The sequence below is a fragment of the Mesoplodon bidens genome (assembly GCF_964165515.1).
Source record: "Mesoplodon bidens genome assembly, chromosome: 6".
Lineage (NCBI taxonomy): Eukaryota > Metazoa > Chordata > Mammalia > Artiodactyla > Ziphiidae > Mesoplodon > Mesoplodon bidens.
This window is the reverse complement of record NC_138162.1, coordinates 13,326,759-13,354,031: the sequence shown is the minus strand read 5'-3', so window position 1 is coordinate 13,354,031 and position 27,273 is coordinate 13,326,759. Positions and strand designations below refer to the sequence as shown.

General features: G+C 50.2%; 1 protein-coding gene across 2 annotated transcripts in view; it reads right to left on the bottom strand.

Moving 5' to 3' along the window:
* GGTA1 (glycoprotein alpha-galactosyltransferase 1 (inactive)) overlaps positions 1-27,273 on the bottom strand; it is a 52,751-nt gene that overhangs the window by 18,124 nt on the left and 7,354 nt on the right. For both annotated transcript variants that reach the window (XM_081236774.1, XM_081236775.1), the window contains exons 2-3: positions 13,664-13,779; positions 3,983-4,071 (exon numbers count right to left, since the gene is read on the bottom strand). In XM_081236774.1, the coding sequence (XP_081092900.1) occupies positions 3,983-4,062 (80 nt within the window). In that variant the 5' untranslated portion in view covers positions 4,063-4,071; positions 13,664-13,779. The remainder of the gene's footprint in view (positions 1-3,982; positions 4,072-13,663; positions 13,780-27,273) is intronic.

The following is a 27,273-nucleotide window of genomic DNA, read 5'->3' as shown; positions in this document are numbered from 1 at the left end:
ATTTATCGTTGTGTTGGGTCTTTGTTGCCGCGCACGGGCCTTCTCTAGTTGCGTCAAGAAGGGGCTACTCTTCGTTGCGTTGCATGGGCTTCTCATTGCGGTGGCTTCTCTTGCTGTGGAGCACGGGCTCTAGGCGCGCGGGCTTCAGTACTTATTGCACGCGGGCTCAGTAGTTGTGGCGCACAGGCTCAGTAGTTGTGGTGCACAGGCTTAGTTGCTCCATGGCATGTGGGATCTTCCCGGACCAGGGATCGAACCCGTGTCCCCTGCATTTGCAGGTGGATTCTTAACCACTGTACCACCAGGGAAGTCCTGCATTTTTGGTTTATTGGTGTGTACGTCTGTTTGCTCCATGCAGAGCATAACCCCTTGAGGGTAGGAATTCTCCTTGGCTCACACTGTATCCCTCACAGCACTCGGCATGAACAACCAGCTCAAGAAGGAGCCCCAGACGATGAATCAGATCTGAGTTCTAGTTAGAACTTGGACAGAAATTCCCTGTTAAGTCATTTCACCTATTTGATCTCCATTTTGTCACTTGAAAAATGGGAACTCTCAACTAAAGGAAGGGTTGTAATCGTGGGTCGAGAATGGGCTGCAATCAGACAGCCCCAGACCTAAATCTTCCTGAAAATGTGACCTTGAACATTCACATTTAACACTGTGGAGATTCAGTGTTCCTCATCTGGAAATGCTGACTAATACTTACTTGCAGGCCTATTTTAAGAACTGGAGGGAATGTACAGTGCAGTTCCTGGCACCTGCAAATGCTCAATAACTAGTAGCTGCTATCATCAAAATCACCCTCACTATCATTACTTTATTATAACTTTTAAAGTTTCTTCCATCTCTAAAATTCTAAGAATTTTTTTTTTATCCAGCCTCAAATCAAACATTCTTTCAGGATGCTCTACCGACAATAGTTCTCTTTCCTAATCGGTTGATGTGTTCAAGTGAGTTATTTTACAACCCTTTTTAGCTACAGTGCTGCCCACCTGTCTAAGGTTAGTACCCTCAGCTCACCTCAGATCATCACATGGCCACTTCACAGGGCGGCGAAGAATCTGCTCCCTTTTAAACCTCTTGCAGACATTCAAATAGATTCCTCACATTGAAGAATTATGTGGCTGCAGTCTGGGTGCCAGACTATGGCCCTGAAGAGCAGCCAGAACCTACTCCAGTTACTGTGCAGAGAACAGTGTGCCCGGCACTGCAAAATAACCCTCTTTATGAGAGGCCAGTGCCAAGATGCACATTTGGGCCTTTGGCTCCCATAATTTAATTTTGTGAAGTACCCAAAATATGGAAGTATGACTCTGGCTGCAATTCAAAACACCAAGGTTATCCAACCAAGCGCTCAGAGCTTGAAGGTTACTGACACAAGCAACTCAATTCAGGGGAGGAACCCAAAGGGTGCTTGCTCTTCTGCTGGATTCTTCCAACTGCTAGAGCTCTTCCTTCTATTATTTGCCAAAATCCCCTGTCCTATTCTCCCCTCTGAGCAGATGATGAGGATGGCGGTAATGATGATGATGATAATGGTGATAGCAGCTAGCATTTACTGAGTGTGTTGCCCTAAGCGCTTTATACACAATAACTTATTTAATCCACCAACCCTATGAAGCAGGTACTACTGTTATGCCCATTTAAAAAAAAATAATCCAGGTTTACTAAAGCTTTTACAGGTATGCAAACTGGTCTGCTCCACAAATACACTCACTAAGACAGGGAGAAGAGCCCCCTATTCATCGGTCATTTCTTTTGTTTTTTTAACTTATTATTTTATATCGGAGTATAGTTGATTAACAATGTTGTGAGAGCTTCAGGTGTACAGCACAGTGATTCAGTTATACATAGACGTGTATCTATTCTTTTACAAATTCTTTTTCCATTTAGGTTGTTACATAATATCGAGCAGAGTTCCCTGTGCTATACAGTAGGTCCTTGTTGGTTATCCATTTTAAATACAGCAGTGTGTACACGTCAATCCCAAACTCCCTAACTATCCCTCCCCCCACCCTTCCCCCCGGTAACCATAAGTTTGTTCTCCCATTTTTAAAGATAGGGAAACTGAGGAACAGAGTGGCTGAGTAACTTACCCAAAGTCACAGAGTGGGTAAGTGGTGGCACAGGACCAGCCCCAGGCAGCCTAGCTCCAGACTCCAGTGAGGATATTTCCTCAGCCCTCAAGTATCTAAGGAAGCCCCAGGGTCCCTGCATCCAACACTGAGTCATCTTTTCTTTGGACTAAGTACCCAGTTTCAATTCAAAAGACCTGGTTTATAGACCACTTCAACAGGGTCACTCTCTAGCTTATCTTGTTTTTCTTAAAATTTGTTCAGAATGAAACAGGATAACACTCCAGAAGCCGTGAAATCTATGCAGCACCCCGGGGAATAACAGCTCTGGAGTCTAGAGAATCCTCCTTCTACTGATGTACCTGAAGGTGCAGTTCCTTTATAAGTGGCCAAGATTGTCCTGCTGGCTCATCAAATCTTAGAATTTAAGAATTGAAAGAGACATTCTAATGTTCATCCAGGCCATCATCTTGAACTTGGGAGGCTTCTAGGACACTTCACCATGAAAATATCAGTGGTGACGAGATAGCTCTCCTGGCCCAGAATTGTAAGATGGCCTTTTAAAAATTTATTTTATTTTTGGCTGTGTTGGGTCTTCGTTTCTGTGCGAGGGCTTTCTCTAGTTGCGGCGAGCGGGGGCCACTCCTCATCGCGGTGCGCGGGCCTCTCACTGTCGCGGCCTCTCTTGTCACGGAGCACAAGCTCCAGATGCACAGGCTCAGTAGTTGTGGCTCATGGGCTTAGCTGCTCTGCGGCATGTGGGATCTTCCCAGACCAGGGCCCGAACCCATGTCCCTGCACTGGCAGGCAGATTCTCAACCACTGCGCCACCAGGGAAGCCCTAAGGTGGCCTTTTTGAAAGAAAGGCTGAGCTGTACCAATGCCTCTTAAGTCAAAACCATCGTGCATTTTTGTAGCCACTTGCGGAGATTCCTTTCTGTCAGAGGCCTCTGCAGCTGGAATCTCCGAGGCATTGGTAGTTTCCAAAAACACAGAAGCAGCTCAAATATTTGGGGTGAATCCACGGATGAACTTGAAAACTCAGAAATATTTAATTCATTTTGCTTTCCAGGGTTAAAAGAAAGACAATATACCCCAAAGTTTTGCCAGGCACAAATGAATCACCAGCAATTCAGAGTGTATTTTGCACCAAAGTCAACAAGCTTGAGTTGTTCCTTTAAACTTTGCAAATATTTTAGGACTGCAAAAATCAGGGTGGATTTCTCATGGAATTCCTGTCTGAAATTTCTTAAGGTAATTTCCATATCTGGTCATATAAATAATTTAATATGACATTTTGGTCTTAATATGACCTTACTCTTTCTGGCTCTAGCCTACCCAGAACCGCAAAAGTATAAAAATCAAGACATTAGGAACATGGCAGGAAGGAAGATAATTAATTACTTAGAAGGTGCATGAAGATCTTATGATTTTGGGCTTCCCTGGTGGCGCAGTGGTTAGGCATCCGCCTGCCAATGTAGGGGACATGGGTTCAAGCCCTAGTCGGGGAAGATCCCACATGCCGCAGAGCAACTAAGCTCGCGTGCCACAACTGCTGAAGCCCGCGCGCCTAGAGCCCGTGCTCCGCAACGAGAAGCCACCGCAATGAGAAGCCCGCACACCACAACGAAGAGTAGCCCCTGCTCGCCGCAATTAGAGAAAGCCTGTGCATAGCAACGAAGACCCAGCGCAGCCAAAAGTAAAATAAATAAATCTTTAAAAAAAGAAAAAAAAAGGATCTAATGATTTTAAAGACAGTCTAGGGCTCAGGGATACAGGAAAGATGGAATCCCTTCTTTATGGTGTCAGTTAATCCTAATTTTAATTCAACCTGCTGACTTGGCTGATACCTGGAGATTAGAGGAGACTTTCATTAACATCGCTTTATCATGTTTCATAATTACCTGTTGATATATTCCCAAAACACAACAATTACAGTTGAGACAACCAGCATTGACAGAATCACTTTTCCTTTGACATTCATTATTTTCTCCTGGGAAAAGAAAAGAAGAGGGGGAAAAATAGATTAAATATTGAGAATGGGATATAGTTTTTTTTTTTTAAGATTTTTTTGATGTGGTCCTTTTTTTTTAAGTCTTTATTGAATTTGTTAGAATATTGTTTCTGTTCTATGTTTTGGGTTTTTGGCTATGAGGCATGTGGGATCTTAGCTCCCCAACCAGGGATCGAACCTGCACCCCCTGCATTGGAAGGCGAAGTCTCAACCACTGGACCACCAGGGAAGTCCCGGGATATGTTTTTTAAGAAATGCTTCTACCCATATCCTTTCTAAAAGGAAAAGTTGATGAATATTTAATGAGAGCTAAGGAGCATGTTCTACCTTAAACTGCATAGGCCTGTGTTGGCAGATTAGCCAGTTCAATGAATTGATGGGGCTGCTTGGGTTGGGAAGGACGCTAAGGCCACTTGGAGGCTCAGAGGGAAAGTATCCTGATTGATCACAAGGTTCACCATGGACGTGGGAGAGTGGGGGGTTGTTTGTTTATTTATTTATTTACTTACTTATTTTTATTGTAGTAAAGTTGCTTTACAATGATGTGTTAGTTTCTGCTGTACAGCAAAGTGAATCAGTTATCTGTATACATATACCCCCTTTTTTGGATTTCCTTCCCATTTAGGTCACCACAGAGCACTGAGTAGAGTTCCCTGTGCTATATAGTACGTTCTCATTAGTGATCTATTTTATACATAGTAGTGTATACATGTCAATCCCAATCTCCCACTTCATCCCATCCCTCCTTACCCCCTTGGTAACCATAAGTTTATTTCCTACATCTGTGACTCTATTTCTGCTTTGCAAATAAGTTCATCTGTACCATTTTTCTAGAGTGAGGGTCTAGCTAATGTTTCCCATGGACGCCAGCTGCCTCTGACTCAGATCGCCCCACCTCTTGGCATGTGATTTTGGGGAACCATCCATTCCTGAGCTCTGCTGCCCTTGATATACTGCCTATATGCCCATCCTCAGAGGGGAAAACGCTCTGGTCCTTTACAATCAACCACTTCCCAGCCAGCTTTTCTCCACCACACCCACACAATCGACACACAGTAGGTATATAAATATTTCTTGATTGCTGCATGAAATGGTGATTGAAGGGGGAAGGGGTGATGGGTGTGGAATAACAGTTTGGGAAGTACCTTAATTTGGGTGGTCGGGGAAGGCCTCACTGGGGAGGTGATTTTAAAGCTTCCCATGGGATGAAGATAGGATGGAAAAGGATGAAAAGTGCCATGAGAAAGGGTGAGAATATTTCAGAAACAGCATCTATACCAGGCTGACCGAGAAAAAGCTTCTTGTGTTTGGAATAACACAAAAGCAAAAAACCTGGACAAGAAAAAAACAGTGAAGTTGTCCCACCTGAGTGGCTGGAACGAGGGTGGGGTGGTGGTAGGAGGCAGCCAGAGGGTGGGCAGGGGCAGTCAGAGCCTGGAAAGGCATGGAAAGTGGGTGGGGACCCACCAAAGCATCCGAAGCTGAAGAATCACTTCATCCAACTTCATTCAGAGAGACCCATCTGAGTGCTGGGTATGCAGAACAGATAAGAGGACAAGAGCAGACTATTTTAATGGCCACAAAGAGGAGGTGGCCTGCCCCAAAGGGTGGCTTCATTCAAAATATACTTTGGAGACAGAATTGATAGGATTTGGCTCGTAATTTAGTCATCAGGGATGAGGGAAGAAACAAGGTTTCTGCTTAAGCAGGTGGGTTGTAGCATTTCCTCAAATGGGTTGGAGGAGGGACAGGCTTGGAGGATAATGATCATGAATTGCCCTTTGGATGTGTGTATTTCGAGGAGTGTGTGAACACCTGAATGGAGACAGGTAGGCAAGTGGACTTCCGAGTCTGAAGTTCATGGGAGAGATGTGGGCGGGCTGTGCAGTTGGAGGAGCTGTCCACGGACCCAGGACAGTATTTAAAATGAAGGGAATGAATTTGATTACCAAGGAGAGAATGTAGAGAGAAAAAAAGGAAGGAGGGCCCTGGGCTGAAGCGTGAAGATGCCGACACTTAGAGGTAGGATAGAGGAGGGGGCGAGAAGGAGAGGACCAGGAGGTGGAGAAAACACAAGCGTGGACACGTGGGAGCCAATGTCACCGCCTCTGTGAAGCCACTTCCCACTCCACCCTGACCACCAGCGAAGCCCCCTTTCTCTCCTCCAGCTCCCCATCACTTTCTTTCTTTTTCTTTTTTTTTTTTCTTTTTGCGGTACGCGGGCCTCTCACTGTTGTGGCCTCTCCCGTTGCGGAGCACAGGCTCCGGACGCGCAGGCTCAGCGGCCATGGCTCACGGGCCCAGCCGCTCTGCGGCATGTGGGATCTTCCCAGACCGGGGCACGAACCCGTGTCCCCTGCATCGGCAGGCAGACTCTCAACCACTGCGCCACCAGGGAAGCCCCCCCATCACTTTCTTTACGTTGCTGTACACATCACCTTGGGAGGCGGCTCAGGTGGTAACGTCCACATTTGGCTCTGTCTCTCCTAATCATTCGTTTGAGCTTCCTGAGGGCCAAGAGGATGTCTTCTTCTTTTTTTTTTACCACGTGGCATGTGGGATCTTAGTTCCCTGACTAGGGATGGAACCCATGTCCCCTGCACTGGAAGCATGGAATCTTAAACACTGGACTGCCAGGCAAGTCCCAGGAAGGATGTCTTCTTATTCAACCCTGAATCCCCAGTGCCCCACAGACAGCAGAGGGGGCTGTCAATAAATGTCTGGTGAGCGCATGAAATAAAATGAGAATGGCACTGAGATGTGTCCTTTCAGGGGACAGGTTATTCTCCAATTCTTTTCAAAGAGCGTTCTGAGATGATTCCCGGCTTGGATCTCACATGCTCCATCACCTTTATTATTAAATCCAGTTAAAGAAGAAAAAGGGGCTTCCCTGGTGGCACAGTGGTTGAGAGTCCGCCTGCCGATGTAGGGGACACGGGTTCGTGCCCCGATCCGGGAAGATCCCACATGCTGCGGAGCAGCTGGGCCCGTGAGCCATGGCCGCTGAGCCTGCGCGTCCGGAGCCTGTGCTCCGCAATGGGAGAGGCCACAACAGTGAGAGGCCCGCGCACCACAAAAAAAAAAAAAAAAGAAGAAAAAGTATGGGATCAGCCATAACACTCTATTCCTTCTTGCTTAGAAGGTGCGTTCTGTTTGGAAATGGAAAAGCCAGGGCTGAACTCGAGGTCATAACTCAACCTCCAGCTTTCAGATACAACTGATCGGTGGTGTTCCAGAGACCGTGAGAATATGAGCCTGCTGGGCCACAGGGAAACCTCGGTCTCAAGCTTCTTCCCTGTGAATACCTCGTGAGCTGGCACAGACAGCCCAGGGCCCACAGCAAAGTTACGAAATGCAGAGGGCTGCATGCAACTCGGCCCCGCTGTTGGAAAAAGCCACTTGATTTCTATGTCAACAGCATTAGCATTGAGTGCAAGGAAAGGCCTAGGTGTGGAAGCAAACAGATCTGGATTGAGACTGTGGCCATCTCTCTCTGCCACTGTCTTCACTCCCAGAGAAGTGTGGATGGTGATAGAACACAGGAGCTTGGGAATGAGGCGGGGATTTGAGACACACGAAAATGGGTAACTCCGAACATGTAAGCATCTTTTCAGACCCTCACCCAACTCCAAGCTCTGAAAACCAAAAGCCTGTTTATAATTCAATTGGCACCCAGGCCCTAACTGACATGAGGCTATTTATAAACTTTATCCCACTTAGTGAGACTGTTTAAATGTTTCTTTGCATAAATATTGATGTATTTTGTTATGTGCTTGCTGCTGCTGCACTGGGTGCATTACATAATATGATAAATACTCTGCATCTAAAAAATTCTGAATTCCAACATATCTGGCCCTAGGGATTCAGAAAAGGGATGGTGGACCTGTAACGGATCACATTTAGGTGGGTTTCCTCGTCTCTAAAATGGGGTTAAAAATGGTGATGACTGTAAGAGTTGGCATCCATAAAATATTTAGCATTGTGCCTGGCACCATATAAATGCTCAAACAATGCTAGTTCTTATTACTGGTATCCATAAAACAGGCTGTTGGGAGGATCCAATGAAGATAGCACAGTGCCTGGTAGTTAGCAAGAGCTCAAAGCATATTTGAGAGAAAAGAATAAGGGTTTTGGAATAAGAACATGTTAAACAATAAAGTGCAAACGGATGCAAATTAGGGACTCTAAAAGTTTATCCATCTGTTCTGTGCTGCAGCCTGATTAAGAGCTCCTTGGCAATGCCAGGCGACTTTGATTTTCTTTGATCAAGCCCAGGCCATCCGAAGCTTGATCAACCCCACCTGCTGAGGATCAAACGCAAATTTTCTCCTGGTGTAAGAAACATTAAATAGAGAAACGTGCAAGCTCTCATGGTAGAGAACATTGACGCTTACATCAGGGAGAGCCTGATATAAAATCAGACACACCCCCTAATCCCCTCTCCAAATGCAGCTGTTTGATTTTTTAATTTCAGAAATTAGCCTCAGAGGCAACTCTTGAAGCCCATTTCTTTCTGGACTCTATAAATGACTTGACTCTGCTTACTTTTTGCTGTGGCCAGGCATCACTCTTGTTGGAAACTTACAGTTGGAAGCTGTGCAAATGAGCCAATCTCACATCCTTTAGCAAAGCACTGGAAACGGGTGTATACACGCTTCCTGGAATCTGGAACCCAAGTCTCTGGGGACAGAAGGGTTGGCAGGGTGGCCAGCGGGTCTTTTAAAACATTTTTATTTTTCTCTCTGGATAAAATGAGGCATTTGGCAGCCAATGCGGCCTAAAAGCCCTTCGCTGATGTGTTTGTCTCTCAGAATTTTCAAAACTGTGTCATTCTGAAGATTCGTGGTTGACTCTCTTACCCACCAAGTAGGAAAGTTGGGGTTGCTTCCAAATATCCCATTTAGGGCTTCCCTGGTGGCGCAGTGGTTGAGAGTCCGCTTGCCGATGCAGGGGACACGGGTTCGTGCCCTGGTCCAGGAAGATCCCACATGTTGCGGAGCGGCTGGGCCCGGGAGAGGCCACAACAGTGAGAGGCCCGCGTACCGCAAAAAAAAAAAAAAAAAAAAAAAAAAAAACCCCACAAATATCCCATTTAAGGGGTTGAGCACAGAATTAGGACCTACAGAATACTAACACCCTGCCTTATATGGGAGAGTGTAACTAGCTGAGTCACCTGGACCCCACCCCTCAGAGGATCATGTGAGCCCAGCCAGGCCCAGTTCCACCTGAGCCCTCCCAGCATCTCCCAGGCCCTCTTGTCATGGTGTTTGCGATTTCCCTCTGAATCCATCCCAACACCGACACGGGCTGCTCCTGGGCCACTCCCAGAACTCAGTCCCTGCAACGGTTTCCACAGGAAACCATCCCCACTCCTGCAACAGGTGCAGACTGTGCTAAAAACCTGGGTGCATTTCGCAAGGCAGGATCACACTGTAAGCCTGTCGTTCCTCCGCCGTCCTCGCACCCTCCCCACCCCCGCCTCCTCTTCCTCTTCTGTTTGCCTGGAGTGTCAGATGTTTCCATGTGTCCCATAAATTAATTCTTCCACACAGAATGATACACACACCCACGACTTCAGAGAATCTTATAGTTTCACCCCAACTGATCTAAGTCAAGGTATTCCTTCCAAACAGAATTCCTCTCTGAAAGGATTTCTAGTGGCCCTTGTTTTCTCCATCCCGTGTCAGGGGAAAAGGTGAGCATCTCAGCTGAATCACAGGCACTCAGAAGCCCTGGAAAAGCCATTATCTTGGGAGAGAATGGGAACAGCAGTGGCAGAGGAAACCAAACCTTCCTGTAGGCTGAAGAATCTTCCTCTCTGCCCGTGATTCTTCCCCCTGCCCCTGGAACCCACAAGTGCTGCAAACAAAACAAAGCAGCTAAGGGGGTGGGGAGAGGGCTCAGGAGCTGACTGGGCATTAGTCACCCTGCACAAAACTCCTAATCTTTCACCTTCCACATCCTCCATTGTAACACTTAGATCCAGCATTCCAGGCAGAAATTAGGCCGGGCGAATGTGCAGCCCTATATGCACAACCCCGGGCAAGTTCTCTGGCTCTGAGCCTCTATTTACATAGACAAGATGGAGCTTCAAACACCCTCCTCTAGGGTTCTTGAAAGGACAAAAGGAGACATGTTTACACAGCACATTGTGCCTGGTGGTCAGTAAATGCTCCACCAATGGCAGTGGTAAAAGGATGATGCTTTCTCAGGGGAGAGATTCAGAAATGCGTGGCTCTGAGGGCAGAGCTGTGGTTCCCTCTGAGAGGAGTCTTGGCCCTCCAGGGCAGCACCACACAGAAGAGTCAGGGGAGAGCCCTCCAGGCCACGCTGTGACTGCTGTGACGGTCAGCTCGGCTCCCCACCGCCCCCCAGCTCGGGGTCCCGCTGCGCATGGCCTTTGCCCCCATGGCTCACCATGGGCAGGGAAGGAAGCGGCGGCTCAAACATCACCCCAGCTCCCACACAGAGCGGCTTTGGGAACCAGGGTCAAGGGTTCCTCTGGCCTCAGTCTCCCCGGCCTTGAAACAAGTCCTGTGGACTTAACTTTCCAAGACAGGCTTTCCTGATTGACCTAGGACCTGGATGAGAAATCAGCCACAGGGCTGGAAGTCTCATTTTATGAGGACAAGTTCACTCAGCCACATGGAGCTCGTTTTGCTGCAATGGCCCGCAGATTCCTGGAAGTGATGATCAAGAGAGAGGATGGCCAACCAACTCATGTTGAGCCCACAGGCCAACTAATCCAGAAGCTTATGAAACCTCTGAGTCAGGACCCCGGGCAAGACTGGGCCTGCTCTCCCATTGGGGTGGAGAGTGGGGAAGGCCCAAATGCTGCTCCGAGGCAAGGCGCTGCTCCTGCCTGGGGGAATCACTCCAGCCTGGGTGCCTGTCCCAGGGCTGCAGGTGGGGCCTGAATCCTGACCCCACTCCCTGCAGACCTACCTGGGTCCCAGTAACAACCTGCTCCAGGTAGGCCTTGCTGAGCTCCCAGGAGCCTCCCACTTAGATCCACAACAGAAGGAGCTGAACTAGCTGCTGTTCTGCTCCCTGCTCAGGGGTCCCAGTGATCCAGACCTCACAGCCACCTGGTACCCACACCCCCCTCCCGCCATCCAGGATCGAAGAGCTAAGTTCTTCAGAGATCTGGCTGGAGCCACCTGAGCAGGAAACTGCCAAAAGATTCACAGCCGTGGCATCACCGATAACAAGTTGTAAAGCTGAAAGAAACTTCTAAACTCGCAGTTATAAAAAGCAACCATTGACTAACCATGCTAGAGGCAAAACTGATTTGTCTTCCTTTTGCCTCTATTAAAAATGATACTACAGGGCTTCCCTGGTGGCGCAGTGGTTAAGAGTCTGCCTACCGAAGCAGGGGACACAGGTTCGTGCCCGGGCCTGGAGTGGCTGGGCCCGTGAGCCATGGCTGCTGAGCCTGCGCGTCCGGAGCCTGTGCTCCACAACGGGAGAGGCCACAACAGTGAGAGGCCCGCGTACCGCAAAAAATAAATAAATAAAATAAAATAAAATTGTGCCTACCACCAGATCAATATATTAAAAAAAAAAAAAATGATACTACAAAATCAGCAGACAAAGAGGCAATCCAGGAGTAGGCAGCCAAAATATGACAGGTGCATCAGACAGCTGAGTAATACTGATCATTTTTATATTACTTTCACATTTTATTAGGATGTTTTCTGGATTTTGTCCTATGTAGAGTATTTGTCAATTTTTGTTATTTGTTGGGATGTCTCCTCACATTCTAAATAGTTTTCCATAACCATGGGTTTCACATCCACGGATTCAACTAACCACGGATCAAAAATGTTAAAAAACAAAAAATTCCAGGAAGTTCCAAAAAGCAAAACTTGAATTTGCTGCATACATGCAACTATTTACATAGCATTTACATCATACTCGGTATTGTAAGTGATCTCCAGGTGATTTAAAGTAAACAGGAGGATGTGTGTAGGTTATATGCAAATACTATGCCGTTTTATGTAAGGGACTTGAGCATCTTCAGATTTTGGTATCTGTGAGGTCCTGGAACCAATCCCCTGTGGATACCCCGAGGGACGACTGCGTTCACTTCCACCCTAATATTATACTTGCAACTTTACATTCTTTTTCTTAAAGCGGACCCTGAAAATTGAATAAGCTTCTGGCCCTGCAACACTTGGATGCCCCCCAACTGAACCAGGCCAGGCCCCGGACTAAATGCTTTACCAGTAATCTCTCAGGTAAGCCTCACTACGACCCTGTGAAGTCATTCTAGTATCATCCTCATTTTACGGATATGAACATGGAGGCTCAGAAAGGTTAAGTGACTTGCCCAATGCCACACAGCATAAAGTGGTGGAGCCAGGATTCAGGTCCAGAGAGTTGGCCTCCAGTGCCCACCCTTTTAACTCTTTTGTTCTCAGTAAACATGCAGGCTTACCCATGGACTAACCACCCATGTCTCTTTGCGACATCCTCTCATTTTGCCTTTCATGATTACCACTTAGCAATTGACCCAAAGCCAGCTAATCACAGGCTAGACTCACTGAGCGGCTAGCTTCTCCTTGGACCAGCTGGTGAGCACTGGCTCAACTCCTCTGCCATTTCCAGGTGCCTCCTGTGTGCCTGGTGTGGGAGCCTTCTGCACTCACTCCATCCTGTTCATCCCTGATCCTGGTCAGCGCAGCGGCTTTTAGCTGAGGAAACTGAGCTTTAGCAAAGGCTGAGATCACTGGGCTCACCCACAAGGTGGGTGGTGTGTTTGAAAAGCAGACCCTCTGCCTTCCAGGCCCAGCTCTTGGCAGGGGGTTGGTGCTGGGGGTGAGGAGGGAGAATGCTGCTTTATCCTAAAACCTCTCTAAATTAGTGGGCATTATGGGGAAATGCTCCCTGTTGGAAGAAACATGTTATAATTCGTGCATGGAGGGCTGTTTCCAGTTATGTTTTTCATTATAAGGGTCAAAGTAAACACAGACGGAGGAAAATAAGAGACAAGCTTCAGACTAAATATACAACTAGCTGTCGCTCCAGCCATCACAGATGGAACAACCTGTTCTCGGAGGGACGTCTTGTAGTGCCCTTTCTTGAATCCCCTTCAGGAAATCTGAAGCCTGGATCCAGCCAGCTTTTCCTTGCTGCCTGGCCCAGAAATCAGTGTGCAAGAGTTTTTCCAAGAGAAATAAGGGGAGGTAAACGAAGGGTCGGCGCTGCCCTGAGAGGGCTCTGCATCCACCCGCAACGCAGGTCCTGGGCCCCAAGACTCGCCCTCCTGCCCCTGCAATGGCACTTTGAGTCCTGCACAGAAAACCCCAGGCTGCAGTCACGCCCTGTGAGGTCCTGCCAGGGGCAGCAAACTAACAGGGACTGGACCAGCATCCCGCCAGCACCCACTTCTTGATCCGACGCTGGGGAGAGGAGAACTCTGTCTTCTTCTAGAACTACCGAGGGGACCAGCAAGCAGTTAGGGGGAGAGTGGGGTTCCTCCCCCAGGGGCATGCACGCCGCAGCTGGCTCACAAAACCCCCAGTGACCCCGACAAGGCAGAGGTAAATCATTTCAACATGTCACGTACCTCATCGTCTGCTTCTCTCCCCCCAGAGTAAAAGGCAAAACAACAAAGTTCTATTGAGCTCCGTTCTGCAGAAGGAGGCCGGGCTGGGAGGAAGGGAAGGTGCTCCGTTCCAACTCCTGTCAAAAGAATAAACAGCTGTTTCAGGAAGAGGGGGGCAGACGGATCCCGCAGCAGCAGTCAGGGCTTTGTTCCTTGCTGGCCCTGGGAAGTGGGCCGTTTATCAGGCCTGTTGACTCAGAGCTGCATGCCAAGGCAGAGACGTTCCTCTCTGGGCCCGGGAACGGCCCGGCCTCCCTCACCAAGCGAAACTACAGGTCCAAACTAGGGCTGGTGTTGGAGGAGGGAAGGCCACCACCCTTGGGAGAGACGTACCGGCCACCTGCGTCACCCACTCCTGGGCGAAAATGAGAACCGTTCTGAACCCAAACAACCCCAAGTGACAGCTACCAGGAACAGCCTATGGAGAATTAAAAAGGAAGGGAAAAAAAATGGAGAGGGGTGCCTGAAGGAGAGAGTCCTCAAGACTCCTGTTGAAATGCCACCTAAACGTTCCTCCACATCGAGCCTCTCATCCACATCCTTTAGGCTTCAGAAGTTGTTTTGTTTGAGCGCTATTTTTATAGAATGTTCTGAGATCGCCCGCATTGCAAGCCGAGCTATAAGAACTTTAAAAGGTCACCGAGGCCCAACCCTGCTCTTTGGCTGAATAATGCTTAACCCTTCCCACACCCACCTCCTGGTCCCAAAATAGAACTTCCCAGCTGGAAGGGACCTCACAGCGGTGGATTTTCAAATGTTGAAACAGCGAAAGCTTTAAAAAAAAAAAAAAAAAAAAAAGCACATGAAGTCATTCCCAGAACCCCTATGTGAAACAGAGGACACAGGGAGCTGTGGGTGATGCAGGGAAATGAAGCCTAAAGCCCCCCTACCCATCCCTCCCAAGTGGCCCTGGACACCTCCTTGGGAGTACAGACTGGAAACCCCAGACAGACCAAGGAGACGGGACCAAAACCAGACAGAAAGGGGCCAAGGACTGCCCCCCAGCCTCCAAGGGATGCCTAATCCAGCCTCTTCCTCTTGTTTTCCAGAGCTTTCACAGCCCCCTCCTCTGGGGGCATGAGCTAGTCGACCACAGTCTCCAGGGTCTGGAAGTCCTGCTTAACTACTTCCTAAAATCCTTCCCGCCGACATCTACTACAGCTAAACCAGCCATACCTTACAACCCAGTTATTCCACCCAGGTCTATACCTCAAAGAAAATACACATAAGCTCACACAGAGACACGGACTGGAACATTCACAGTGCACCAAAAACTGGCAACGACCCCAAGGCCCACCATCAGACAGATTGGGTGTGATCGAGCATGGGAGTCCACGTATATCAGCGAGAAGGAACCAGCTACAGCCACTGACATCAGCAGGATGAATCTCACACACACTTCTTTCTCACTGAGCAAAAGAAGGCCTGGATGATTCCATTCATTGAGCGTTCAAAAATAGGCAAAACCAACCTGTGGTGCTAGAAGTCAGAGAGGGGGGTGGTAGAGACTGGGGAGGGGCCCCGGGGGAGTTCCATGTTGTTTCTTGAGCCAGGTAGTGGTTACCCAGGTGTGTCTACTTTGTGAAAATTCATCACAAATGTCCCTTCTCCGTGTGTATGTTAAGAGCAAAAGTGAACAGAAACCCTCCTGCTGGAAACTGCATTCTCTGGGGCATTCGGTCTTTCCCTGACTCTGGCTCTCAGGACACAGGGTCACGGATAGACCCTGCTTTTTTCCTTCTCTTGGGGTGGACACCCCAATACCGAGCACCATGGAGCACCTCACTATGGGCTCAGGGAAGATCTGTTGCATTAAATGATCCAGGCATCTGTACTGCGGTCAACAGGGAAGGGAAAGATAACAGCATTTGGAGGCTAAGGAGCTGCGCTAAGATAAACCGGTCCTTTCAACAAGCAAGCGCTGATCACGTGGGTCTTCCATTTTACAGTTTACAAAGCAGCCTCTCTCCTTTATCTCAGTGAATCCTCAGGCTCACCCACCCAGTGGTCAGGGAAGGGAGGGAGGCTCTGAGAGCCTCTGTGACTTGCTCGAGGTCACCAGCTGGTGGGTCTGATGCTGCCTTTCCTCCTGAGCTGCCCCCGGGGGACACTCTACAGGTTAGTGGAATCAGAAGCTCCAGGTTGGTTACCCACAGCTCGACAGAGCATGCAAACCTGGAAGGCAGAAAATTCAACTTCCAGAGGATCCAACATGAAATTCCTCCTTCTCTGAAGCACAGACTCTCAAAACAAGGGAGCACATACTTGTGGTCAGTGTTTAATTGAGAGGCGGGGAACTGGAGCAAGGGAGCCTCAGGCCACGTTGCTCTCCTGATCAAAGGAGGCCAGAGGCTGTCCAGGTTTTGAGCCTGGCATCCCAGCCGGGCTGGCTGATCTCATCACTCGATGATCACCAAGGTCCCTTCCAGCCCTAACAGTCCACGGGCCTGTCAGATGACAGCCAGCATTCAGTGCCTGTCTGTCTGCCACACCCCAAGTTAGAGGATCACACAGCGTCAGAGCTGCAGCCAAGGTAGCTGTAGCCCAGGTGTGGAGATGCCCTGGCTTCACATCCCAGACCCCTTCCGGCTGGGAATCACGAAGGGTCAGATCCCCACCCTGCTTACCTCTGTGGAAGTGTGAGGATCAAGTGTTCTTGGCAAAGAATGCTACAGACACAAAAGTGTCAGGCTGTCACTGTTTGTTGAATCCTGAATGTGTTCAGGGCAGTTATAAAAGACATTCTTTTTTTGTGTGTGGTACGCGGGCCTCTCACTGTTGCGGCCTCTCCCGTTGCGGAGCACAGGCTCCGGACGCGCAGGCTCAGCGGCCATGGCTCACGGGCCCAGCCGCTCCACGGCCTGTGGGATCTTCCCGGATTGGGGCACGAACCCGTGTCCCCTGCATCGGCAGGTGGACTCTCAAACACTGCGCCACCAGGGAAGCCCTATAAAAGACATTCTTGCTGATGCTCATGAGTGATGGAGCAATGTGGTTGGTTTCCTCTTCTCTGTGTTGGGGATAATCATAATCCCCACCTCTCAGGGTAGGCGAGGAGCTTAGAGCATGGTGGTTCTGAATTTGGACTCTGGGCCCAGGCTGCCTGGGTTTGAGTCCTGGCTCTGCCCCATATGCTGTGCAATCCTGGGCAATTTAATTCTCTGTGTCTCTGTTTCTACAGCTATAAAATGGGGATAATAGTACTTGTATGGTAGCTGGCACATGGTAAGGGTATAGAGATACATATTACCCATTATTGCAAGAATTAAGGAGATACTCCTTGAAAAGTGCTTGAGGTTCTCAATCACTGATACTCTCTAGTGTTCAATTAATCCAAGGTGGCCATTCCCTCGATTTTACATTGGTGTATGAAATAAAAATTTTGATCATGTATTCCTCCAGGTTGGGGAAATGTGGGGAAGGAGAGGTTCCGGCCAATGTTTCCATTACCATTAAGTACTGCCACACACCTGTGAGCATCAGTGCTGAAATGATCTTGGTGAAAGCCCATGCAGTAAATAACTGCACTGAGGAGAGTCTGCACCTCTAAGTCTATTTCCTTGAGAAGAGCTGGAAAAATGAAATCATGATGACTCTCTCCAAGCAACACAGAGCAAACCTTCTTGAGATGTGCCTCCATCCCACCTAACTCCAGGACAGACTCCACCAAAGCCATGCTGGAACGCTCCCCCTGCTTCCACAAGCTTCCATCCTGAGCCTCAGCCACACCCCTTGTGCCAGGAAGACCCTTCCTGGGGCTAACCTTGGTTCTTCATGCTGTAGGTCAGACTCTTTCTAGAGAAGGAAGATGCTGGCTTTGTTGACAGCTTGGAAGGTATGAGGAGCTCCCACCGAGGGGCAAGGACTGGGTTCTGAGGACAGGCTGGGCTTGAGCCCCCAATACAGGTGGCTGGATTTCCCCAACCGAGGAGTCTCCCCTCCCCCTCTCCCCTCCCTTGGTTCCTCTCACTGCTTCCTCAGGCTGGTGGCCCCAGATGGAGGTGAAAAAGAGGCACCTGGTGGTTCTTATCACAATCGGGCGGTGGGTGCCAGGGGGTGCCCTCGACTCCCCTAGAAATTCTCACCCTTCCCTGAATGGAGAGAGGCTTGAAGCCAGTAGGCCAGTGCCCTGCCTCAGAGCAGAACTACTTCCTGAACAGGTGAGAAGCTCAGCATCCCTCAAGGTCACAATCATGCCCTGTGTAGAGCCACTGCTGTCTACAACGACCCATATACTTCTACACAACCCTAGGAGGGTAAGTAGGGTGAAGAGTACAGTCCCAAGTTATAAAGAAGGGAACTGAAGATAAAGTAAGAACCTTACAGAAGTGTATGATCTGAGTCATTAACCCTGGAATGGAAGACAAGTTTAGGGTTTTTCCATGCTTCTATCCCACCATAACCTCTTAGACCCCCGATGGTGGTGAAGCCAGAGCAAACTGGGGATGCTAATGGATGTAGAAGAAGGCGGGGGCTGTGAACCAAATGCCACTGGAACCCAAGCGCTATTGGGGGGCGGGGGGTGCTTGTCTTCCATCTTGGTCACTTCTGGGTTTTCCCAGTACCTGGAACAGTACCTGGCACCTATTAGATGCTCAATAGATATATGTTGAATGAATGCTGAGTGAAAGCCAGGAGCCAGGTGGGCAGCAGAATTGTGTGAATTTGACCAGGTATAATGCAATAGGGAGTGATGGGGTCTGTGGTAGACTGGGGAACTTCTGCCCAAATCAGATCGAAATCAGATTTTAAAAAGAGAAAAAAAAAAATTGGGAATTCCCTGGTGGTCCAGTGGTTAGAACTCTGCGCTTCCACTACAGGGGGCCCGTGTTCGATCCCTGGTCGGGGAACTACGATCCCGCAAGCTGCCCAGTGCGGCCAAAAATAAAAAATAAAAAAATAATTATAATAAGAGAAAAATAACTGCACCTAAACAGCACTTCTCTGATTACGGAATGTGATATACTGGCCACAGATGACTCCTTTTTTAAGGGGAATCATTTTGTACCAGAAACTAAAAGTACTATTTGAACCCCTGCTCCGTTATCACCAGCCTGTGTGATGCAGCCATGTCCAGTTCCCTTCTCTGTGCCTCTGTTTTCTCATCTGTGGAGTGGAGGGTCCCTCCCAATTCCACTCTGCCCTGCCTGAGCCTGAATCTGGGGGTACAGCTGTGAATCAGGCTCCTATAGAAATCTGACCAGGAGAATCTCAGAAGCCTTCATGGAGGAGGTGATGTGACTGGACCTTTTCAGGTGGGCTTCTGCCTCCCAGGGACCTGGCATGTCTGTCTGCACAGGCCTTCACCCCTCTCTTCCTTCTCACTAAAGACAGGCTGGCAGGCAGCACCCCCCCCTTCAGGATTTGTAAATCCTCTTCTGCTCAGGCCCAGTCCCCCCAGGAGGTCCTGTGGGGTCATCTTATGAACCTTTTGGCTTTTGGAGGCAGGGGCCAGGATGCCACAGAACCTCCAGGCCACTCAGGAGCCCTGCTGAACCCTCCCAAAGGAGGCCCCAAACACACCGCTGAAAGAAAAGAGGAAATGGGGCACAATTCTGGCCACAAAACAGAGAAACTCAGCCAAGCAAAGAGAGGGGAAACCAGCTTTTTGAGAGAGGGGACTCCGAGTCTGGCAGAGCCACAGAGAACTTTCTCCCAACCTGGCTCACTGCAAGGCCGGGGTGAGGACTCAAGCAACTATGAAGGTAAGGAGGAAAGGCAGGCCTGCCCCATTCAGCCCAGCCCAGCCCAGCCCCAGAAGCATTTCTTTCCAAAGAGCCTGTGGAAGGGGATGGATTGCAGTGAAGAAAATGTTTTTTTTTGTTTGTTTGTTTGTTTTTTTTGGTACGCGGGCCTCTCACTGTCGCGGCCTCTCCCGTTGCGGAGCACAGGCTCCAGACGCGCAGGCTCAGCGGCCATGGCTCACGGGCCCAGCCGCTCTGCGTCATGTGGGATGCTCCCGGACCAGGGCATGAACCCGCGTCCCCTGCATCGGCAGGCGGACTCTCAACCACTGCGCCACCAGGGAAGCCCAAGAAAATGTTTTAAAAATTGAAGTCAAGACTAATAATACAACCAGATAAAAGAAAGCCCAAGAAAGTGCTTTCTAAATCCAGTGACCTGCTTCCACAGGCCATGTGGCTCCAGGCACATCCTTTTCCCCATCTGGGCCTTACACGCCATGTGGGCGCTGACCAAGCTGAAGCAGAACTTTCCCAGGATCCGTATGGCTCCTTGGAGGGGACCCACGTGGGCTCGGTGGCTGTGAAGAGCCTGTTCTCACTTGCTCTGCAAACCTGGCTGATGAATGTGCAGCCTTCAGAGCTCAACGTCACCTCCTCTGAGATCTGTTTCCCGGCTGGAGCTGATTCTCTCTCCCAAATTCCCACTGCCCTTGTGCAGCCTACCTGGAGCACAGGTTGCTGTGCGAGTGTCCATCTCGCCGTCCACGTGCAAGCTCTCAAGGGCCGCAGGGAGCTCTGCTTTAACTCAAGGTCCCTGGTGGTCCTCACACAGGGTCCAGTACAGAGGCGGTCCTGAGGATCGGTGCACGGATGGACAGATGGATGGTATATTGGCTTGCTAGGGCTTCCGTAAGAAAGTACCACACACTGGGTGGCTTAACACCACAGAAGTTTATTCTCTCACAATTCTGGAGGCCAGAAGTCCAAAGTCAAGGTGTTGGCAGAGCTGGTTCCCTCTGAAGGTCATGAGAGAGAACCCATCATGCCTCTCTCCTAGCTTCTGGTGGCTGCCAGCAACCCTTGGCGCGATCCTCGCGACAGCATAACCCAATGCTCTACAGCGCCACACAGTGTTGTCCGTGTGTGTCTGTGTCGAAGTTTCCCTCTTCTTATAAGGACACCAGTCACTGGATTGGAGCCCTCCCAAATCCAGTGTGACCTCATCTTAGCTTGAGTCATCTGCAAAGAATCTATTTCCAAAAAAACTCATATTCATAGGCACCGGGCGTGAGGACTTGAACACATCTTTCTGGTAGACACAGTTCTACCCAGTAGAGACAGTTATCCAAATAGCTATTGGCTGGAAGCCTATAAACACTCGCAGAACCACCTGCGTACAATTACAGAGCTGAGAGCAAAAGGCCGGAGGTGGGTGGGGACGTGGAGGTGGTCTTGAGAGAGAGGAAAGTGGGTGGAATCCTTAGAGCATCTCTATTTGATCAGGATTATAGGAAGAAGAGAAATGCCTCCCTGAGACAGGCTCTGTGGGATGGCCAGTAGAGATGCTGCAGGTCAGCCAGTATTCAGCTCTGGGCAACATAGAGATGTGAGTGGGTAAGATCACCCTAGGAGGGGAAGTATGTGATAGAAGAGGGGGCCCCCGGGGGCAGCTGGCATCAGAAACCCACGGAAGCTTGGAGCCGGGTACCAGGTTGCAATGTGTCGAGGAAAGAACCTCAGGCGAGGAAGTGACGTCAGTGAGGGCAAGGACCTCTTGCCAGCAGCTTGCCTTGGGAAGGGCTGGAGAGAGGGTCCAGTGAGAGAAGCCATGGAGAAAAAGGGAAACACTCCTGAGTACACTGCAGACGACGGGAAACCCCTGAGGAGACCGAGCCATGGAGAGGAGGGTTTGAAGGTTCAGAGGAGGGAAAGGACAGGTGCTGAAGAGCATGCCTTCAGGGAGGATGGGGGTGGGGATGCCACCAAGACAGGCAGAAGGTGCTTCCCCTTGTGCAAAAGCGTGAGGAGACAGGGGATTTCCTTGGTGGCGCAATGGTTAAGAATCCGCCTGCCAATGCAGGGGACACGGGTTCGAGCCCTGGTCCGGGAAGATCCCACATGCCGCGGAGCAACTAAGCCCGTGCGCCACAACTACTGAGCCTGGGCTCTAGAGCCCACGAGCCACAAATGCCGAGCCCGCACGCCTAGAGCCTGTGCTCCGCAACAAGAGAAGCCACCGCAGTGAGAAGCCCGCGCACCGCAACGAAGAGCAGCCCTCGCTCGCCGCAACTATCGAAAGGCCGGTGCAGCAAGGAAGACCCAACGCGGCCAAAAATAAAAATTAATTAATGACTAAAAAAGTGAGAAGACAGGATGGGCGACTTGGTACCGTGGGGGGATAAAGTGGGAAGCTGACAAGCTCCAATCCAGAGCAGCTGAAGTGGGGTTGGGGGAGGGGCACAGAGAAGCGGGAGGGCCGTGCAGAATCCTGTCACCCCGCGCCTTGTACCCGAGGAATCTGCATTTCCTCCCGAAGGTGCTGGGGAATCCTTGGATGCCATTAAGCAAAGAGAGGTACGTGATTTGCTTTTTAGAAGAATTCCTTGGCTGCAGGGTGAGGGTGGGTGGGAGAAGTTAAATCTCCAGCCAGGGTGCCCAGCCAGGAGGCTGCTGGCCAATGTCCAGGGGAAAGAGTGGAGACCTGACGCCATGGGGTGAGCTGGAAGACAAGAAAGAAGTGGCATCTTGAGACCTTGGGTTACAGGAACTAAATTCTCTTTCAAATTTTGCTTCAATGTCACCTTCTTGGAGAGACTGTCCCGGATTTACAATTACTTTCGTATTGTATCAAAGTGTGGATCAAACAACCAGCAGCACCAAGCATCACTTGGGAGCTTGTTAGAAATGCAGGGCATCAGGCCAACCCAGCCCTAAGGCATCAGGATGCCCAGGGTGTGGCCCAGGAATCTGTCAGCAAGAGGTCTAGCAGGAGAGTGGATGGCTGCCTGAAAAATAAAGTGGAGGGGTTGGGAGGAGGGGGAGCTGGTGAGTTCTGTTCTGGAAGCGCTGAGTTTGAAGAACCTTCAGAAGTCAGCTCAGTAATGCTGTCCTAGACAGAGAGCCTGGGCAGAGCCCGATTTGGGAGCTGCCAGCGTCAGGCAAGAGCAGGCAGGTCTGCTGTGCGCCGAGGGAGGGGAGCATTGAGAACAGAGCAGGGCAGCCTTAACGGACACCGCCCTGAAACCTGGGGGGCAGAGTAGAGAGGCAGGAGGAGAGCCAGGCGCAAAAGTTGTCCACGATGCTGGAAGCGAGAGAGTGGCATGGACACATATACACTACCAAACGTAAAACAGACAGCTAGTGGGAAGCAGCCGTGTAGCACAGGGAGATCAGCTCGGTGCTCTGTGACCGCCTAGAGGGGTGGGATAGGGAGGGTGGGAGGGAGACGCAAGAGGCAGGAGATATGGGGATATATGTATATGCACAGCTGATTCACTTTGTTAAAATACAGCAGAAACTAACACATCATTGTAAAGCAATTATGCTGCAATAAAGATGTTAAAAAAAAAAAAAAAAAAAAAGCAGCAGCTGGGGGCTTCCCTGGTGGCGCAGTGGTTGAGAGTCCGCCTGCCGATGCAGGGGACACGGGTTCGTGCCCCGGTCCGGGAGGATCCCACATGCAGCGGAGCGGCTGGGCCCGTGAGCCATGGCTGCTGAGCCTGCGCGTCCGGAGCCTGTGCTCCGCAGCGGGAGAGGCCACAGCAGTGAGAGGCCCGCTACCGCAAAAAAAAAATGCTGGGATTAGCCCCATCTGAATTCTCAGCTCAACTCAGCCCGCTGACACTCCTCTGGCTGCCTCTGGCCTCACTTGCCCCCGGAAGAGGGAAGGCTGTGGAGGGAGGGTTGTGTTCCCCGGGCAAGGGTGCTGCTGCCTGAGAATCCCAAGGAGTGGGTTTGCCAGGCAAATGAGGGGTGGCAACAGACAGAGATCCTGTCGCCTGCTGTGCCTCCAACTCTGAGCAACTCCCTGTGTGTGCCTCGCTGTTTCCCACCCTCCTCCCAATCAGATGAAAAGGTGGGGCTGGTGTCTCAGACTCTGCATCGCATGCCTGCCAGCTCTGGGGGCTCACGGCACCCCTCATGCCCAGCCACAGGCTCTCAGCGAATGACCCCCCCACCAGAGGAGCAGTTGGTGCGTTCAGAGCATGTGATGAGGCTCCAGAAACCAGAGTCAGAGGGGAGATCACAGCCTTTGGGTGGAGGGAGGGCACCCTGGGGAGGGAGCCGGGAGCCCGAGCCAACAGGCGTGATGCATCCAAAGCTCTACCTGGTTCCCATCAGAACAGCTGAGCAGTCAAGGTCTAAAGAAGACTCCTTCCCCCTCAGCCAAAATGGGAGGCCCTGGAACCAGCAAGGGGCCGTTTCATGTGGGAGGAAGTGAAAGTTTTCAGGGACCTCTAAAAACTTTTCTCCCTCCTAGAAGGAGATCCCCCCTCTCAAGGGGCCAGCTCCCAGTCGCAGCCTGTTGCCCCCGTTTGCTCCCCTGGCTGGCCGACAGCACAGTCTTCCAGGTGACATGAACAGTGACATAAACAAGTCACTCTCATCCAAAGGAGTTCAAGTCCCTCAGGCTTTGACGCCAGTGGTAATCTGTCAGCTTGCCTCTCCCGGTGTCCTGCTAGCCCAGCCTCCCGCCTAAAGGTGGTCACACCATTTACAGCATCCATGCCGGACAGCCTCTGCCTGAAGCCTTCTAGTGAGGGGGAACTCACCACCCACCCGAGTCGTCTGGTTCATCTCTGGACTTTTCTGATTGTAAGACACATCTTTTCAGTGTGGAACTGAGCTCTGCTTCCCAGAATGTTATTATTAATAATAAGGACTGGGCTTCCCTGGTGGCGCAGTGGTTGAGAGTCCGCCTGCCGATGCAGGGGACACGGGTTCGTGCCCCGGTCCGGGAAGATCCCACATGCCGCGGAGCGGCTGGGCCCGTGAGCCATGGCCGCTGAGCCTGCGCATCCGGAGCCTGTGCTCTGCAACGGGAGAGGCCACAACAGTGAGAGGCCCGCGTACCAAAAAAAAAAAAAGACTGCCTTTCATTTACGTACACCATCTCATTTAATCCTTTCTACAATCACTAATGAGCCCTCCATTCCCCAGACAGGGAATCTGAGGCTCAGAGGTTGAGTAACACAGACCAGCAGATAGCAGAACCAATAAGTTCTACCTGTCCGTGTAGCCTTGCCTTTCCCATTCACCCTAACGGCTCCTCAGAGATAGGACCCTTGGCTCTTTCCTCTCCAAGCAAAACATCATCTTCCCTGGCACACTTCAGGAAAGCCGTGCCCACAAGCATTTATTCCATCAGTAAACACTTGGAGGACATTTACTCAGTCCTGGGACTGCTGGGACTGGGGTGGGCACAGAATGAATCACATCCACTGCCTGCACTTGTCAAGCCCAGGTCTGGTGAGAGGGACATGTGTGCCCACAAATGCCAAGTGCTCTCTGTGGACCTCAGCTACTGCCATTGTGTTAACCAGGCTGGTGCTGGCACAGAGCCGGGGCTGCATAGGTGTCCCCTGGCGGAAGTCACTGCTCCTCTCTACCCCTTGTCTTGTTCTTCTGTTTTGTTTTACCATCCTCCTGTTTTTGACATCTGGGCTTTGCCTTTTCACAGCAACCCTTCCTGGCGTGGGTAGTTTCTCAGAGCCTATAAAATCAAGGTGCTTTCCCTAGGACAGTTCTGATTTATGCTTGTCGTGGATCAGTTTTCAGGTCAATGTTTTAGTGCCCCCTTTCACTCTCAAAGGTGTGCAGGTCTGGGCGATAAATCATAGGGTCACTCTATGTAAAAACTGTTCAATAAAATAAAGAGGGTTCAACGAAGTCCCCTCGGACCCTCTAGGATGCAGAGCTTGTGTTTACTATCAACCGGTGCCTTAGGATACCCGCTTCAGCAGCCAGACTCTTTTCTGAGGCCGCTTGTGGTACAAGAGGTGGTACAAACCCAGTCCCTCCAGACGCATTTCTGCCCCCACCCCCAACTTGTCCCCCTTAGCGCCTGCGGCTGGGATCATCTCAGCTCACCCTGCTTCCCCTGTGTAGGCTAGGAGGTATTAAGAGTCTAAGAATTTACTGAAAAATCCTGAGGTTGTTTTTGCCTCGGGCTTCTTTTTTTTCCCCTCCACTAGATTTTTTTCTTGTAATAAGTTGAGCCTAAAAGGCCTTCCAAGAAATAATCTCTAATGATGACGTTCTAGGAACCTAAAGTGGGAAGCTAAAAAACAACAACAGCTACAAAACCAAAAAACAATCTCTTAATGGAGCCCACAATGGAGATGACTTTTTCTCTGCCTGTTCTTGGGATGAGCCAGTCCTGAGTTCAAATTCCAGCCCCGCTCCCTACTTTCTTGCTGTGTGGCCCTGGAAATGTCACTTCACATTCTGAGCCTTGGTTTACTCATCTGTAAAATAGGGATAATAATTCCTTACTCCTTGAGTTGTTGAAAGGATGAACAATAACATCTGTAAAGTTCCTGGTACCTCATAGGCACTTAGGAAAAGGCAACTTGTATTATTATCACTGGTTCCTAAGAGACAAGCACTGTCCCTACCTCATCATAGCAGCAGGAGGCCGTAGAGCATAGAGGTTAGAGCCTGCACTTGAGTGAGCCCAGCCTGGGCACTGACTAAGTGTGTGGCCTTGGGTGAGTCACTTGACCTCCTGGGACTTGATTTCTCTCCTCTGTAAAACGAGAATAACAATGTCTCTCTTAGACCATCTTAAATGAGATAGTGCACATCAAGTGCTTGGCATAAGGCCTGATGTTGGAGCAAGTGCCCAATAGACGGTAGCTACTCAATTCCTAATGATGATTATTCCAGAACTCTCCACCTCACAGGCTCCAGCACCACCTGCTCTGTGTCAAACAAGGACTTGTCCTCATGTCCTAAAAACCACCAGCTCTTCCTTTGCACGGGGCATTTAGGAGGCCTCCTGCTTGCTGAAGCCTCTGACACAGCCCGTGAGGCAGGATGGGTCCCTGCATACAGAGGGAGTCTGGTGACTTGCCCAAGGTGGGAAGCTGGGTTTGGATAGAGCCCAGAATTTCTTCAACCTCCTCCTGTCCCAAAGGAAGTCTGCAAATCACTGATTCAGAGTTGAAGGGAATGATGTGCTCGTTTGTTCATTCATTCATTAAGCAAGTATTTATTTAATGTCAACCTTGGCAACCTACCAAGTGCTAGGCACTGTCCAGGCTGCTAGGTCGACAAGGATTAGCCAATACGGCCTCCCTCTCACGGAGCTCCGTGTAGTGGGAAGTGGAGCCAAGAATCCAACTCTCATGCCACCATATACATCCTGCAACCGCGGTGAGTGTCCTGTGACAGCAATGAGTCACCCCCTTACTCTAGGCTCCACGGACTTCTGGCGGACTCAGAGAGCAGTCTCACCTGCCTCTTCGCCCACGTGGCTACAGGAACACCCCCGCCACCCAGGGTCACTCTCCTTTCAGGCCTGGCCTCAGTCTTTTGAGCTGCTTCATTTTCTAGATGAGAAAACGGAGGCACCAAGGCAGGGAAATAACTTATCCAGGGCCCCTCAGCAATGAAGTGAGGAGGCTGGGGCTAGTACCCAGGTGGCCAGCATCTCTCCAGGACAAGGACGAGAAGCCTCCTAACAAAGCACAGGAAATCAAGAACTCAGGGAGGGGCTGAGGGCTGCAGTCGATAGTCTTCTCCCAGAGTTTCCTTATTTATGCCCAAGAAAACCCCAAAAGCCTCTGCCAGGGATGGCCATGTCTCTGTCCTTCCCTCCCCCTTCCACCCTCACTGCCCTTGAATGATTTTGGATGCCACGATGGGACACAGAAATGCAGCTGG